This window comes from Talpa occidentalis, unplaced genomic scaffold (assembly GCF_014898055.3).
Source record: "Talpa occidentalis isolate TD23 unplaced genomic scaffold, MPIMG_talOcc4v2.1 talOcc4.5, whole genome shotgun sequence".
Lineage (NCBI taxonomy): Eukaryota > Metazoa > Chordata > Mammalia > Eulipotyphla > Talpidae > Talpa > Talpa occidentalis.
In genome coordinates, this window is record NW_023604861.1 from 139,422,940 (window position 1) to 139,437,449 (window position 14,510).

Sequence of the window (14,510 nt, forward strand, 5' to 3'; positions counted from 1 at the left end):
CACCAGGGGTCAGTATTCCCTCTCGTGCAGCAGTTTACCAGGACGTCGGCATAGTCACTTTAGGGGTTCGGGGTATTTCTACAGACTAGGCCACCTTCCACCCAACAGGTCAGGAAAGACTCCAGCTGAGCTGGAGCCAGGCCCAGGCTCTGCGCATCCGCTCTGGGGCACCGGCCCTGGGCGCCAGGCCTGGGAGGCGCATCAGCTGGGTGGACGCCTTGGGAAAGCCTCCTTCCTCCCACCTGTGCAGCCCAGCCCCTCCAGTGAGCCTGCCCCAGCCCCAAGGGTGCCACTGCCTCAGGGCACATGCCTTTGCTCTGGAGGCAGGCAGGCAGGCAGGATGCCGCGGGGAGGGGCCATCTTGGGGAGGGCCCGCATGGCACCCACCCTATCTCATCTCTTGGGGAGGCAACGGGATGGAGGCTTGTCCACAGCAGCCACAAAAGGGCAAACGTCCACTTGCCTAATGTTGTTCTTGGGGTGACCGGGCCCAGCAGAATCCCAGGGCTCAGTGCCCTGGTTTTGCCCTATCTGCTGGCGTCCGGCCCACTGCGCCTCCAATGTCCAAGTGGAGTCTGCTGCTTCGTCGACGCTGTGAAGGACCAGCCCAGCCCAGACCTCTTGTTCCACAACTGGGGAAACTGAGGCAGGTGGGGACTCCCTGTGCCAGATGCAGAGCCTGGAAACCCGAGAACAGAGGCCAGTGGTCTCCCCTGAAATGGTCGGATGGTGAAGAGTGACACAGATTCTTAATGTCACCAGTCGGTGTTTCTGAGCTACAGCTACTTCTCTGAGGAATCTTGTTTTTACCTGAGAGTCCCCCTCCCCCCAGATTCTGTGAGCCCCACACCTTAAACCAGCTGCAGGGCAGTTCTGGGTAGGTGGAGCATGGGGTGGGGAGATAAATGTAGGGAGACGCCCCTCCTCCTCCCAGGGGTCTGACTGGAAAGCCTGGTTCCCCCTCTTCACCCCCCATTGACCTTCAGATCCAGGACTGGGCTTTGAGCCTGGGGCAGGTCCCCCAGTGGGGGCGTTTGGACAGTTCCCCAGCTCAGGAGAGCGCAGCAGAAGAGCCTGCTGGCAGGGAGCCCGGCTGCCTGGGCCCTGCCCCCAAGGCCAGTCCCTGCCATCCCCAACCCGCTGGACTGACCAGCTCACACTGTCCTGCCGGAGGTGCCCAGACAGTCCCACCCCCAGACGCTGACCAGAGAGGAGGGCTCTCGCCCCCTGGACACAGTTCACACAACAGACGGCTCAGGACCTCGCCCTAAGAAGGGCATCACCCAGAGGGGCACTTGGCATCAGAGTCCAGAAAGAGCACTCCAAAACAGAGCCAGGCAGGGGTGTGGCAGTGACAAGGCTCGGCTGCCTGAGGTCCGAGAGGGGCCCAGGGCCTGGTGGGTGGAGGATGGTCCGAGGAGAAGCTTCCCAGGTCGGGCCGGGAGGGGCGGGCGGTGGGGGAAGGGTCCCAGGTGAGCCAAGTGCTGTCTTGGGGCGCCCTGGTCTGATGGGGAGGGGACGCGCTTCCGGCTAGGTCTGATGGGGAGGGGACGCGCTCACCTGGCACGGAGGCTGCGGGCCCCTGGGCCGGAGTCAGCGCCCGGCAGCCGCCACGTTCTGAGCACGGGGGTCCGGCCTCTGACAAGCCACCACGCAGCCTCGCGACTGCCCGCAGGTGGGGGAGCCCCACCACCCCACCACCTCTGTGAAGGCCCGGCTGTCCTGGAAGCAGGTCCTCAGCCGCGGCCGCGGTGGCTGTGTGCAGGCGGGCCCTGCCCTGACCGGGAACGCAGAGCAGGGGTCTCGGGGTCTCTGGCAGTTTGACGGGCGGGGCAGCCTCAGGAATGAGGCTGAAATCACCTGATGCGCCACTGGGGTGCCGGGAGGGCACCCAGTGCTCCCCCACTGCCTCCTGCCACCGCCGCGCCCCCTTTGCCTGGGGCCATTGGGTCAGAAGCCCCAGAAACTCAGCGGCAGCCCCACTGTGAGCTGGGGGTCTCCACAGGCAGGGCACACAGTTTCTGTAACCCAGGGACCCCGAGCTCCCCGACTCACAGGGAGCGCTGAGCGGAGTCCAGGCCAGCTTCTCGCTCTGGCGGCGGAGCCAGAGACCCTGCCCAGGCTGGCCGGGATGACCGCCCAGGTCTGGTGCAAGCTGCCAGGGCTGGGTGTCCTTGAGGCCCCTGACTGGTGTCAGCACTGCGTCCACTGGCCGGCTGAGGCCACGCTGGACCATCTGGTGAGTGGGGTGTTGGGGCTAAGGCCTGGGCCCAGATGTGGGGCCACAATGGAACCACAGGCTCAGCCTCTTTCCTCTGCGCCCTGAGATGAGGAGAGCAGGGCTGGAGGCCGCTCCCCGCAGAGCCCATGGGAATGCAGCGCATGTCCCTCTCAGCAGCCAGTGGGCAGAGCGCTGTGCCCAGTGAGAGCCGCGGTGTCGGCTGGCACCAGGTCGCCCGCGAGCCCGTCTCCGGGGCATCCCTCCCCAGGTTGGTGGCCCCCAGAGACCTCAACAGAGCATAGAAGCCGGACCCACCTCCGGCGCCTCCCCCTCAGGAGGACAAGCTTGGTCGCCCAGCAGCAATGTGCCAAGTGCAGGGGCAGGACAGGAAAACCAATCCTCAAAATGACAGTTTTTTCTTGTTTCTGTTTTTCTTGTGCTGTTTATTGAGGCAAAATGGTTCGCACCCTGTGTGATTCAAGACACAGGGTCGCTGCTCCTCAGGGTCACCACCTGTCCTGCCGCCTCCCACCCACGGCCCTCCCCACACCGCCCATGGCCGCCCCATGGTCCCCTCCGCCCACGCCTCACCCCTCCAGGAGCCTCCTTGCAGTCAGCTTGCTAGGGTTCGCTCAGGTCAGCTCTGTCCTCCCTGTTTCCTTTCTCTGCGTCCGCCTGTGGGTGAACTCGCCGCGTCCCGGCCGCCGACTCCCCTCACTGCACGCCCTGCACCCTGGGCCGGTCGGCGTCGGGAATGGCAGGGCTCGCCATTTTCCGTAGCAAGTCACGTTCATTGGGCATTTAGACCACATCTCTTTTCCTATCATCTGAAAATGACAGATTCTTAACTTTGAAGCCTTTTTGTTTAGGCAAACATGTTCCTTGTTTGCATGAAAAGTCCCCCCCTCCGAGGTCCCGGGCTCCAAGGATGCTCCCCAGGGCCCAGCTCCCAGGACGCCCGCGTCACCTGCCGCACTGGCCCATGTGTTCCAGATCACCACGATGGAGAGCAACCTGAAGACGATAGAAGAGGAGAACAAGGTCATCGAGCAGCAGAATGAGTCTCTCCTGCACGAGCTGGCCAGCCTGAGCCAGTCCCTCATCCACAGCCTCGCCAACATCCAGCTCCCGCACATGGTAAGTGGCTGAGCCAGCCTGAGCCAGTCCCTGACCCGCAGCCTCGCCAGCATCCAGCTCCCACACATGGTAAGTGGCGAGGGCAGGAGAGTGGCGCCTCGGCCCCGGGCGGCCCGGCTCTGTCCGCGACCCTGGCCTGGCGTCCAGCATTTGGACGTTGGCGGTTACTGCCCCGAACCATAGCATAACCCGAACCCCATGGGGCCGCTGCGCGGGCCCAAGGTCGCGTCCGCTCTGCATGGAGTGACGGCCCCAGATGGGGCTCTGCGCGCTGCTGCTGTTTTATGCTGATGTGAATATCCTATTAAGAAAATTAAAGTTGTGTATGAACTACTATTTAATATCTCGTAGGATCCAATCAATGAACAAAATTTTGATGCATACGTGACTACTTTGACGGACATGTATACAAATCAAGATCGTTATCAGAGCCCAGAAAATAAAGCTCTACTGGAAAATATAAAGCAGGCTGTGAGAGGAATTCAGGTCTGAACAGCTGCTAGTGCTGGATCTTGCTTAACAAGGACGCCTCTTGTCCCCTGCTGCTGCCACTTACAGAGTGTTATATATTTATTTCTGTTTGAAACAGTGTTATGCTCCCAAGACTTCACAATGATTCGTGTCTTGCTTTAAAGATAGCATACCTGCAGGGTAGTTTGGACACACTCACATTTTGTACGTTTCCTATAAGCTGACACAGACGCCGCGAAGTTCTGGCTGCTGGTGCCGTGCCTTGGGGTAGAGACCGTGTTCCGGGGGAGGCCAGCTGGTCAAAACACGTAGAGTGTACATCCTTTTAAATGCTTTAGTGATTACATGTCTTAGTATTTTGAACTGAAATGGACAAAAAAACACAACAGCTTTGAATGGCCGTGGCGCGGCTGCTGCGCCCCGGCAGGGGGCTCGGGGGTGCGTTTGTGTGCATATTGTTTCATAGCGAGAATTGGTTGCAAAAAATGCTTTATTTTTGAACAATGCTTGGAAATATTATGTGCTGTTTTTGTTTGTTTGTTTTAGGAGGATGGTGGATGGTGGGGGCAATAAATGAGTGTTTTTGCATTCCAAGGAAATGGCATATGGATTAACTGTAAGAAATGAGATAAGTGATTTGTTGTAAGACAACATCAAGCCATGGGAACTTGGCGGAAGACTCTCAGCAGCTCACACAGCACTTTTAAGCTAACTCCTGAGTGCGGCGCAGCTCTGGCACCCGCAGAGACAGGCCCGCAGAGGCGGCCCGCGTCCTCCGTGCTCTGGGACCCGCGGACACTTGCCCGCGGAGGCAGCCCCCGTCCTCCGTGCTCAGTGGACTTTGGAGCAGCCTCTCCTGCCTCCCCAGCCCTGCGTCCTCGAACTGTCCGGGCAGTGTGGCTCGTGGAACGGAGTCTGTGTGTTTTAATTTAAGCTCAAAGATAATTTAAGAGTATTTATTTCCCCTTTCCACCTTCAGAAATCACTGTTGGCATAGTCGTTGTTGTCACGATTTTACTCCGGGGATGAAGGCAAGTGGCCCCTGATGGCGGCACGACGGCTGTCCGCGGAGGAGCGGGCGGAAGGCAGCTCCGGGGGCTCCGCCCGGCTCCGCAGGCCCCACAGCGCCCGCGCGGCCTCCTTGTTCAGTCTGTCCTGACCTATCTAAGAACGAATGCAATCAGATTTTAAGAATAACTAAAGCTACTTCAGCACTTTCTTTGCTCCACACTCGGCCAGCCCCGGCGGGCTGCGACTCCGGACGTGCGCCCCAAGGACCGCGCTGTGCCCCCCGGGCCGCCCCGCACGCGACGGCGCCGCTCCCTGCCATGTCTTGATGTTATGCAGGAAGTACAGACGTACTTTAAAATTTTGTTATGAAAAAGGATGGGTTTTGTAAAAATTAAAAAAAATATTTTTAGCAGAACAGGACTTACAGGGTCATTGTCCCCACAACGTGCCAGCCGACTATTTGCACTTACGCTGTCCTGTGGCTCCGTCGGAGAGTGCAATCCCGGGACCGCTCGCCGGGACCCTGGGAGGCGAGCGGCCCCGGGCCGACCCGCTGATGTCGCTGAGGGAGATTCCAGGGATCTCACCGCAACTACTCTGATACAATACTCGACCTCGGTATATACATATGTACAATAGACGTCCGTCCGGCGGCACTTTAGCGCACTGTACAAACCCTCGCGGCCGCCCCGGGACTCCCAGGCGCGCCGGAGGCGGCCGGCGGCCGCGGCCCCTCCTCTGTCCGCCGCTGTCGTCCCGCCCGCGGAGGCCGCAGCGCCCCAGCTTCCTTGCCAATATAGTAATGCTTTCGTAGAGTATAGCTAGTCTCGGTCTTGGGTCCCTATGTACAATGGAAAGGGGTTTTAAGCACAAATCTGCTGCTCACCTAACGTTGGTACCTAATATCCAATCCAGTTATCTGTGACTATTCTATAGGGATCACCAGTGTCACGTGTTAGAATGCTGACTTTCATATGGAATTCTCGTGAGTCATCAGAGTTATTTATTATAACTTATTGTTCATATTCATTTCTAAGTTAATTTAAGTAATCATTTATGAAGACAGAATTTTGTATAAATATTTATTGTGCTCTCCGTGGGACTGAAGTCTGATTTATTTTTGTACTACACGGCATGGGTTTGTTGACACTTTAATTTTGCTATAAATGTGTGGAATCACGAGTTGCAGTGATACTTCATTTTTAAATTGTGAACTTTGTACAAATTTTGTCATGCTGGATGTTAACACATCTTACTCGAAATAAAAAGGTGTTGCCACATTTGTAGCACGATGGAGCTCTGCCCGACTGGTCTTCCCTCGAGCCTCAGCCGCCATGGGGCTGGTGTCCCCCGTGCTGCCCTGGGATGAACCCTGCCTCCTGCCCCCTCCGGGGACCCACCAGGGCACTGCGGGGTACCCCGCTGCCCAGCTCCAGGCGGGCAGACACCTGCCAAGCCCTGCCGGCGAACAAGCCACCCCCCCTCTGTTTCCGCCGACCCTCTGGCCCTTGAACCCCCATCGTGCCATGCCAGGGGGCCCGGCTGCCTGGCCCGTCCCACGGCCTCACCTCCAGCTGCGTGAGGCCCGGGCGCCTGGCGTGCAGGCCTCACGAGGGCCCTGGGCGGGGTGGTCTCCTGGCTGCCCGCTCCACGAGTGGCAGGGGACCCCCATAAAGAGTAAATGCCCCCCAAGGGGGGCTGACGGTTTCGCCCCAGGCACACCACCAGCCCGAGGAGGTCAGGCCGAGCGCAGGCCGGACCCCCGGCCACTGGCAAGGGCGCCTTCCCGGCGGGCAGGGGCGGGAAGAGCAGACATTCCGGAGCAGGGCCGGGCCATCACGTCGGAAGCCATGGGCTCAGCTGTGCCCCAGGAGCGCCCCAGCCCGCCCTGCTCCCGCCTCTCCCGGGATGGAGACAGCATCTCCCAGGCACAGAAGACGGGGCGGGGGGCCCCCTAGCTGCGGAGCTGCGCCCCAGAGCCTTCCCCGCCCCCGCCGAGGGGCCACCGTGCGCCCGCCCCGGCTCCGGCACCGCCCCGCCCCCCACCCCCTCCCCAGGGACCACGGCCGGCGCCGCCCGCTGAGCAGGACCCTGTGGAGACCGGGGCCCGCAGCCCCATCCCAGCTGCATCGGGGTCCAAGCCCCGCCGCCCTCGTGCTCCCCAGGGCCAGGCCGAGGGTGGAGGCCGGCCCGGCCGGGCCGCAGCGGGCAGTGCCTGTCCCGGTCCCCGCGCCGGGGCCGAGGCCGCCGCCTGCCGCTTCCCGCGGGCGGGCCGGGCACCTGGCCCCGGCCCCGGCCACCTCGGCGCCTCCTGGCGCCTGTGGGCTCTGTGGCCGCCCGCCCACTCCTCGCCGCCCGCCCGCCCGCTGCCCGGGTCCAGCGCCTGCCCCGGGCCTGGCTGAGACACACTCCTGCGCCGGCGAGCAGGGCCCCGCGGTTGGGGCGCCCGTGCAGACCCAGCCCGCGCTGACCCAGCACCAAAGACAGTGCCCGAGTCCAGGGAAGTGACTCAGGTGCCCTCGATACCACGGCCCATCGACCACACGCGCCGGCCCGGCCTCGCTCAGACGTCCCTCGTGGGGATGGGATTTGGAGTTCCCAGTGTCTTTGGCTTTGACCTGGGGTGGGGGTGGAGTCCACAAAGCCTGTATGGAATTAGCTTTGGGACATCCTTTTCCCCCTAACACCTCCTTCCCGGGCCGCACAGGGACAGCCCAGCCGGCAGGCAGCCCTCCTGCCAGAGGACGCCGCCTTCCACGGCAGGAGGCCCCAGGGCCAGGGCTGGAGGCCGATGTAGGCAGACTGGGGGGTGCCCCAGGACCCCCAAACCTGCCTGCTCAAAATGCCATTTGCCACATCAAGACAAAACATACTCAGCGCGTAAAACCTTGACTAGGAAGGCCTGTTAGTCAGAGTCAACAGAGAGGAAGACTCGTTTCCCAGGAAGCACCCAAAGTCGCCTGTTCCCTCGTGGGTAAATGCCCAGCGAGCCAGGGCTGGTCCAAAGCGGGGCCACTGAGGCCCAAAATCTTGCCACACGTCTAAGGCGCAGGGTGCAGTGAGATGGGACGGTCCCTCGTCCTGCCCCATTAGACAGCATCCCTACCTACTGCCTGCGACAGGCTTGTCTTCTTGCGGGGCCTAGTGACCAAGGGCCCCAGGAGGACAGGATAGGGGTTAAGCATTCCCAGGAAGGTGACCGTCAGGTGTTGGCAAAGCAGGCAGGAGCCACCTGGATCTCTGTTGCCCGCATCCGGGGGTCAGGCCGACCAGCGTCTTCTCCCTGTGGTTCTACTCCTTTATGTGAGCACCCCTGCCCTCTGCCCAGGAGCAGGCGGAGTCTTTGGGTTGCGAGTCCGCTGCTTTCCTCAGTTTGTCAACAAATTAAACTACTTTCCCTCTCCTCAAACTCTGCTTCCTTTCATTGGCCGAGGGAACCGAGGCCGGTGTTCCCCATCAGCATGGCAGAGGTGGGGCTGCAGAGGGGCTGCGCAGAGAGCCCTACCAGGCCTGATGACTGAGCCCCAGGGCTTGCTGTAAAGGTAAGATAAGCTCTGACCCGCCAGAACCAAACCTCCCATGTCCACCTGCAAAAAAGCACTGAAGCGTCCAGCCCGGCCAGGCGGCAGGCCGTGGCCAGGTGTCTCGGGCCCCACTGCGGCTTCAGTTAACTCAAAAAGTCTGGTCCTCCTGGCGTTGCTGAGCCTTGTTAAAAACATAGATCTGCTCTTGAAAACTGGGCCAATGTGGGTTTCTCAAAACTGTCTGGGAAGCAGCTGCGGGAGAAACAGTGGCTCCGTCCTCAGCCTGAGAGCAGGAGAACCCAGGGGCGGGGGGAGCGTGTCCCGCAGCCCACCCCGGCGGTCTGGTGCGCGGCACAGGACCCTGCCTGTTGCCCTGGACTCGGGCTCTGAGGAGCACTTCAAGGCCCTGCCCCTTCGGAGGCTACTGACCACTAGTCCCCGATGAGGACACTCGGGAGGCTGACCCTACACCTGAACAGACCGCGAGCTGTGCGGCACAGGCAAGACAATAGTTTCCAAGCCCGGCACCCACAGTCCCATGTCCTCGTGAGTAAATATCCAGCCAAACAGGCTCGGCCCAGAGCAAGGCCCGAGAGCTGCCACGGCCCAGAGCCCCTTCCGGCGGGGACCCGCAGGAAAGGGTCAGAAGCAGACAAGTCTGGGAGGAAAGAGCTAAATCAAAATCAAGATAAAAGCTGTTGCTGTCCCCTCCCCCGGGGCTCACCGCGTCTGTCCCAGCCAGGCCAGGACCCAGGACCCAGCGCACCTGTCCACGCGTCTCTGCTCTCCATCCTCCAGGTCCTCCTGCCCCGCTCCTCCTCCTCCCTCCTCAGGCTCCTCTCCAGCTTCTCTCCCTGCTCAGCTCACTCTTTGGGGGGGGGGGCGCGGGAACCTGGCACCTCCCCTTTTCCTGGGGACCCCGTTACATTTCTTGAGCCAGCGGCAGGAGTTAGCTGGGGCTGCGGCGGGAGACCCCACCCAGGCCCGCAGCAGGGACGCCACAGCCTACCCAGGCGAGGCTGCACACGGAAGGAGACGAACCTCCCCTCCCGTCCCTCCTCTACTCCCCAGAAGATTTTGAACCCAATATGGTTGAGGGGTGTGTGTGGGGGAAGGGGGTGATGGAGGCTAAGAGGAGAACACGTGGGAAGGAGGCATCACAGACCAGAGGCCAGAGGCAGGGCAGAAAAGAGGGGCACAGTCTGCTGTGGACCAAGCCCTTGGATTAGGGCAGCTGCCGGAGCGAGGGCAGAGGCTGCACGAGTGTCTGGGCCAGAGGTGGATGTGGAGATGGCCTGGGGAGACGCCCTGTCCTCACCAATCAACCCAGTCACACCCTGGAAGGAAGCCATTGGTAGTAGATAAGGACAGACAGACAGCAGTTCCTTCCCCAAGAACTTCACTGTCCAGGCAGCCCCGCCCCAGCGAGCAGCTGTCTTTCTGCGGGGTGCCTCTCCCCTTCCTGATAACCTGTGCTCTTAGGAATGTGGCCCTTGCCCGCCTGCGTCTGTGCAAATATCTTGTCTCCCGCGCCCGAGAGGGGAGCTCTGGTGCTGCTGCTCAGAGGGAACCCCAGGCCCCGGCTCCCATCAGAGCATCACAGACCCAGGGGCATGGGGGGGGGTGGTCAGCCAGCTGGAGAGAACTGGGGCGTCTGCAGTCCTCAGGCTCCCAACCCCCGCCAGCCCTGGTCCAGCCCCCAGGCCCTCCAACACCCTCCACCTGCCCTCCCCCACGCCAGGCTCCTCATTCCTCTGGGGCATTCCTGGGCTGACTCCAGCAGGGAGGAATGCGGAGCCTCCAGGGAGACGAGCTTCCCCCAGCTGTGTGGGCGGAAGCTCAGAGTCCTTTAGTGGGTGGCAGAGTCCTTTAGGGGGTGTTGTCGGGTTGACCCTGGACTTAGGTGTTCCTCCATTCCTATGCGGTGTAAGAATTCACGTCTTTAGCAGAAGCAGAAGCAAAGCTGATTTAGAGACAGAATGAGCGGCCCTGGGAGAGGCCCAGGCGGCAGGGTCCTGGGTGAGACGGCTGAGGGGACCTGGGGGCTCTGCCCAGGCCTGCGGGGAATGGGGGGAGCAGCAGGTCCCAAGAGCGCCCTTTTCACTGTGCTCTGGGGCGGCCCCAGGAGTGGACAAGCTGCCTCAGAGGCCGAGCCCCTGGGCGGGAGCGGGGATGGAACCAGGGGTGCCTCAAAGCCACCTTCTGAGAGAAGGGGGATCTTGCCCAAAACCCCCGATGTCTCAGACCGGCCTTTTCCAGCGAGCGAAGCACGGTCAGCCGCAGCCATGGGCGCCCCGGCCTCCTCAAGTGCGAGTCTGTGGCCGCCTCGGCCCCCACCATGGCCTGGACATCCCGCGTCTCCAGCGTCTCGTCCCACGACCCGCAGGTGCTCCTGGGCAGGACTCAGCTCAAAGGAGAGTTTCAAGTCAAGGGAACCGGGTGGTTAATCACCCAGTGCTGGCTGGGCCTGGGGGGCCCCTCATCCACCCCCCACTGCCAGCCCTGCGAGCAGCAGAGCCCAGCAGAGGCTGCAGGACCCACCCTGCCCTCCGCCCGCCCTCCCCAGCCTGGAGGGGTGAGCGCTTGGGGGCAGTTCTGCTTGTCAGTCTAGGGAACCTCCTTGCGGTCCAGAGACAGGCAACTCCTGCCCCTGCATGCTCCCTGTCTCCTTCGGCGTTATCGCCACCTGCAGGTGGGGTGGGGGCGTTTCCTGGGGTCCTGGGTGCAGCCCACTGCTTGATCTCCTTCGGTCTCGCCCTCCCTGTCCCCAAATGTCCAGCAGGAGTGGTCCCCGGCTCCCGTGTTCGGATGTGACCCAGGTCAGGTGCTGGGGGGCGGGCGAGGACCCGGAAGGAGGCCTCAGAGGGTGAGTCTGAATCCAGAGGGTGGGTCTGAGCCAGAAGGTGGGTCTGAGCCCGGAGCTCTGGCCAGGACGAACAGGTGGAGGGAGTTTGTCTGCCGTGGCAGGGCCCCGTGGGCTGTGAGCTGGGGACGGAGGGTGCCAGGGTGGAGGGTGCCAGCACGCTGGGGCGGGTCTTTAGGAGACGGCGCAGAGGGCCCTGGCCCGCGTGTGCCCCTTCCCTGAGGTCTCTTAGGCTGGAGACATGGCAGGGCAGGGCTGCCACTGGGAGCTGGGACTGGCCGCGGCGGTCTGGGGTGTGCTGGGGTGCGCCCGCCTGGTGCAGGGTGACACGTGGACGGGACTCTGACCTCAGCCCGGAGCCTGCTGAGGACGTGGCCCCGAAGCCCGGTCTGCAGGGTAGCTTGAAGGCGGCGGGGGCCGAGCCCCAGGCCCTGCCGGCCACAGGTCCGTGGCTGAGAGCCCGGCTGGGAAGCCTCGGAAGCCGAGCGGCGCTGGTGCCAGCTGCGCAGCCTGAGCGGGTGGGTCTGCGTGCCAGGGCGCGGCTGCGCCTGCACCATGGAGTGGCCGCTGGCTGGAGCTGTCCCCGCACCCCAGCACTCACCGCCCAGCGAGGGCCCTTGAAGCTATCCTGGAAGCCGCCCGGGCTGAGCTGAGATGCCTGCGGTAAACAAGCCGGCCAGCACCCAAGGGACAGGCCCAGAGTGAGGAACTCCACACTGCTCCTCTCGCTGGCCACAGGCTCAGGCCCAGGGCTCAGTGGGTGAGAGGCCTCGGAGTCTAGGATCCCACGTTCACGCGGAGAAACTGCAGCCAGACCGGACCCGATGGAGGCTGGGATGAGCTTTGGTTCCAGCCTGCCACACAGGCACTGGCCAGGGGCAGCCTTTAGGCAGCCCCTCTCCCTGCAGCGCGAGCAGGTCCTGCCGAGGCCTCTGTGCCCACCAGCTCAGGACAGCCTGCTTGGGCCAAGGGCCAAGGCACGTCCCTGGCGGGGCAGGGGCAGTCCAGGGATGGGTCTGGGCCAGCCTGGCCTTGTGAGGAGGAAGGCCCGCGCGGGCAGCGAGCTGAGGACTGGCAGGCCCACGGCCCTGGCGGGAGATGGCCGGGCAGTCCTGCTGGCCCCCAAGAAGCCCGCAAGGCAGTCTCAGACTCAGTCCGGAACCCGAGGGTGGCTCCTGGCTTTAGGCCACCTGGTCATGGCTCTGCTGCAGCCACCCCAGGAACGGTACCCGGAGGGCCCTGTCCTGCCCAGTGCTGCCTAGCTGCCCAGTCTTCGCTCCAGGGGGGCTGAGGGCCCTGCCGCTGTCCGGGAGGGCTCAGGATGAGCTGTGCCTGAGGCTACCCAGATGCAGCCAGACTCCAGGGACTGACTCATTGTCTAGGAATGGCCTATGGAGCTTCCCTGCTCATTGGGAATGTCTCGGGGTGCAGGCAGCCCTCCACGGGCCCCGCGGGGATCCCACCGGAGCGGCCTGGCGCGTCCTGTGTGGAGTCTCATTGAAGACGAGTCTGGGTTTGCTCGCACGGGCAGGCCGACAGCTGCTGGCACTGGGGCCTCTTCCTCCGCAGCCCCGAGGTCTGCCCAGGCCCCTCTCCACTGCAGAGGCAGCTCTGAGCCGTCTGGACCCAGAGACGCCGGCGCTGTGGGAGGCTGGCAGCTGCCACCTCATGCCTCTGGAGAAGGCCCTGCAGCGCCCTAGGCTGCAGCGCCCCAGGCCAACGCTGGTCAAAGCCTGTGTGGCTCCCAGCCGAGGCCGCTTCCCCATGGTAGGGCCGAGTCTGCTGGCGGGCGGCAGGTGTGCCAGGGCCGCCGCTCTCTTGCTGCTAGTGGGGGCGGCAGGCGCAGCCAGGCTTACGTTTCACACGTCCACCAGTTGGCGTGGGGCGCCCCACACCCTCACTCACCCAGCCATCTTGAGTGGGGCCGGCCCCCTCGTGTTGGGAACTGGAAACTGAGGCCCAGAAGAGGGAGAGGGTCTCTGGCTGCAGGGCTGAGGGGCTGCCACCCCTTCCCCGGGGCTGGCGGCAAGTGAGGGCTGAAGGGCAGGCAGAGCCGCTGAGCCAAGGAGGTGCCGCAGGGTGGACTCCGCTGGGCAACCTCGGGGAGCTCGCGAGCTCTCAGGACAGTCCATTTTTCAGCCGGGTCCCCAAAGCAGGGCACTGATGGCCGGGGGCCCCTGGGGAGTAGGCACAGCAGTGGGGGAGAAGCTGGCCCCAGGATCCAGCGTGGTCTGCGGCCTAAGCCCTGAACCTTTGAGCTCAGGGGCAGAGCCCCAAGCACAGGGCGCCTGGGCCCCAGAGAGTCTCCTGCGGGGTGGCAGCCCACGAGGCAGACCCCAGAGGCTGAGGCCCAGGCCCGCGGCCGCCTAGCACACGGAGAGCACTCCCCACAGGTTTTCATTTCTCCCACACACCCCCCCCCCACTAGCTACAAGTCTTTGGGCAAGTTACTTGAAACTTCTAAGCATTTGCTCATGTTTTCATCTGCAAAACAAGGATGCTGACCCCTCCGTTGGGTCTTCTGGGGACCAGAAACGTAATATCTGCACACACAGTTCATGTAGCCCAGCTGGGGCAGCCCGAGAGGCCGTGGTGCTGGTGGTGGAGTGGGGTGCACACAGTAGAGTACCACTCGGCTGTGAAAAGAACGAGTCATGTCACCTGCAAAAGCCTTAGTGCATGGCCCGGGGCTGGCCCGACCTGCTCAGGGGCGCGCACTCTGAGGGGCTCAGCCACCATGAACACAGCGAGGTAGACGCGGGGTGAAGGCTCTGCCAGACTGGGCGTGCAGAGAGAGGGAGCCGAGCTTCTAATGATAGTTTCCCAACAAAATTCCCCAAATCATCCCTCCCCTTCGGGCAATGCCCGACCCAACGGGGCTGGCCAAAGTGGGCCACTGAGGCCCGAAAGGTGGCCACAGATCTAGGCGCCTGCTGGCTTGGCTCTTGTAAGGGCAGGACTGGCCACAGTGCAGGTTTTCTGATCCCATGCAGACCGGGTAAAGGAGGAGTCAGAGTCCTCAGTGGTTTTGCAGGTTTTTTATTGGGGTTCACCAGGCATATGGCAGGCAGGGGTGCTGGCTGGGGGCTGGGAGGCTGGCAGGCCTCCCAGCCCCCAGCAAGTCCTCACTTTATCTGGGCTCTCTGACGTTCTGTGCTACTGCTGCTTTGCTTCTCTTCGGCTTCTTTCTCAGCTTCTACTGCTGCTGCTGGCGTCCCCGTGACGCCGCCCTTAAAAGCACAGTCTTAGCTCAGCTGAATCCCATCTACCTATGCCCACACCC

The 14,510-nt window shown here is 62.7% G+C and overlaps 1 protein-coding gene across 1 annotated transcript in view; it reads left to right on the forward strand.

Annotated features, from left to right (window-relative positions):
* Positions 1-4,846, forward strand: part of MYT1L (myelin transcription factor 1 like) — a 71,959-nt gene extending 67,113 nt beyond the window's left edge. Inside the window, 2 exon segments of the mRNA XM_054701431.1 lie at positions 3,215-3,358; positions 4,809-4,846. Of these exon segments, the coding sequence (XP_054557406.1) occupies positions 3,215-3,358; positions 4,809-4,826 (162 nt within the window). The 3' untranslated portion in view covers positions 4,827-4,846.
* The last annotated feature ends 9,664 nt before the right edge of the window (positions 4,847-14,510 follow it).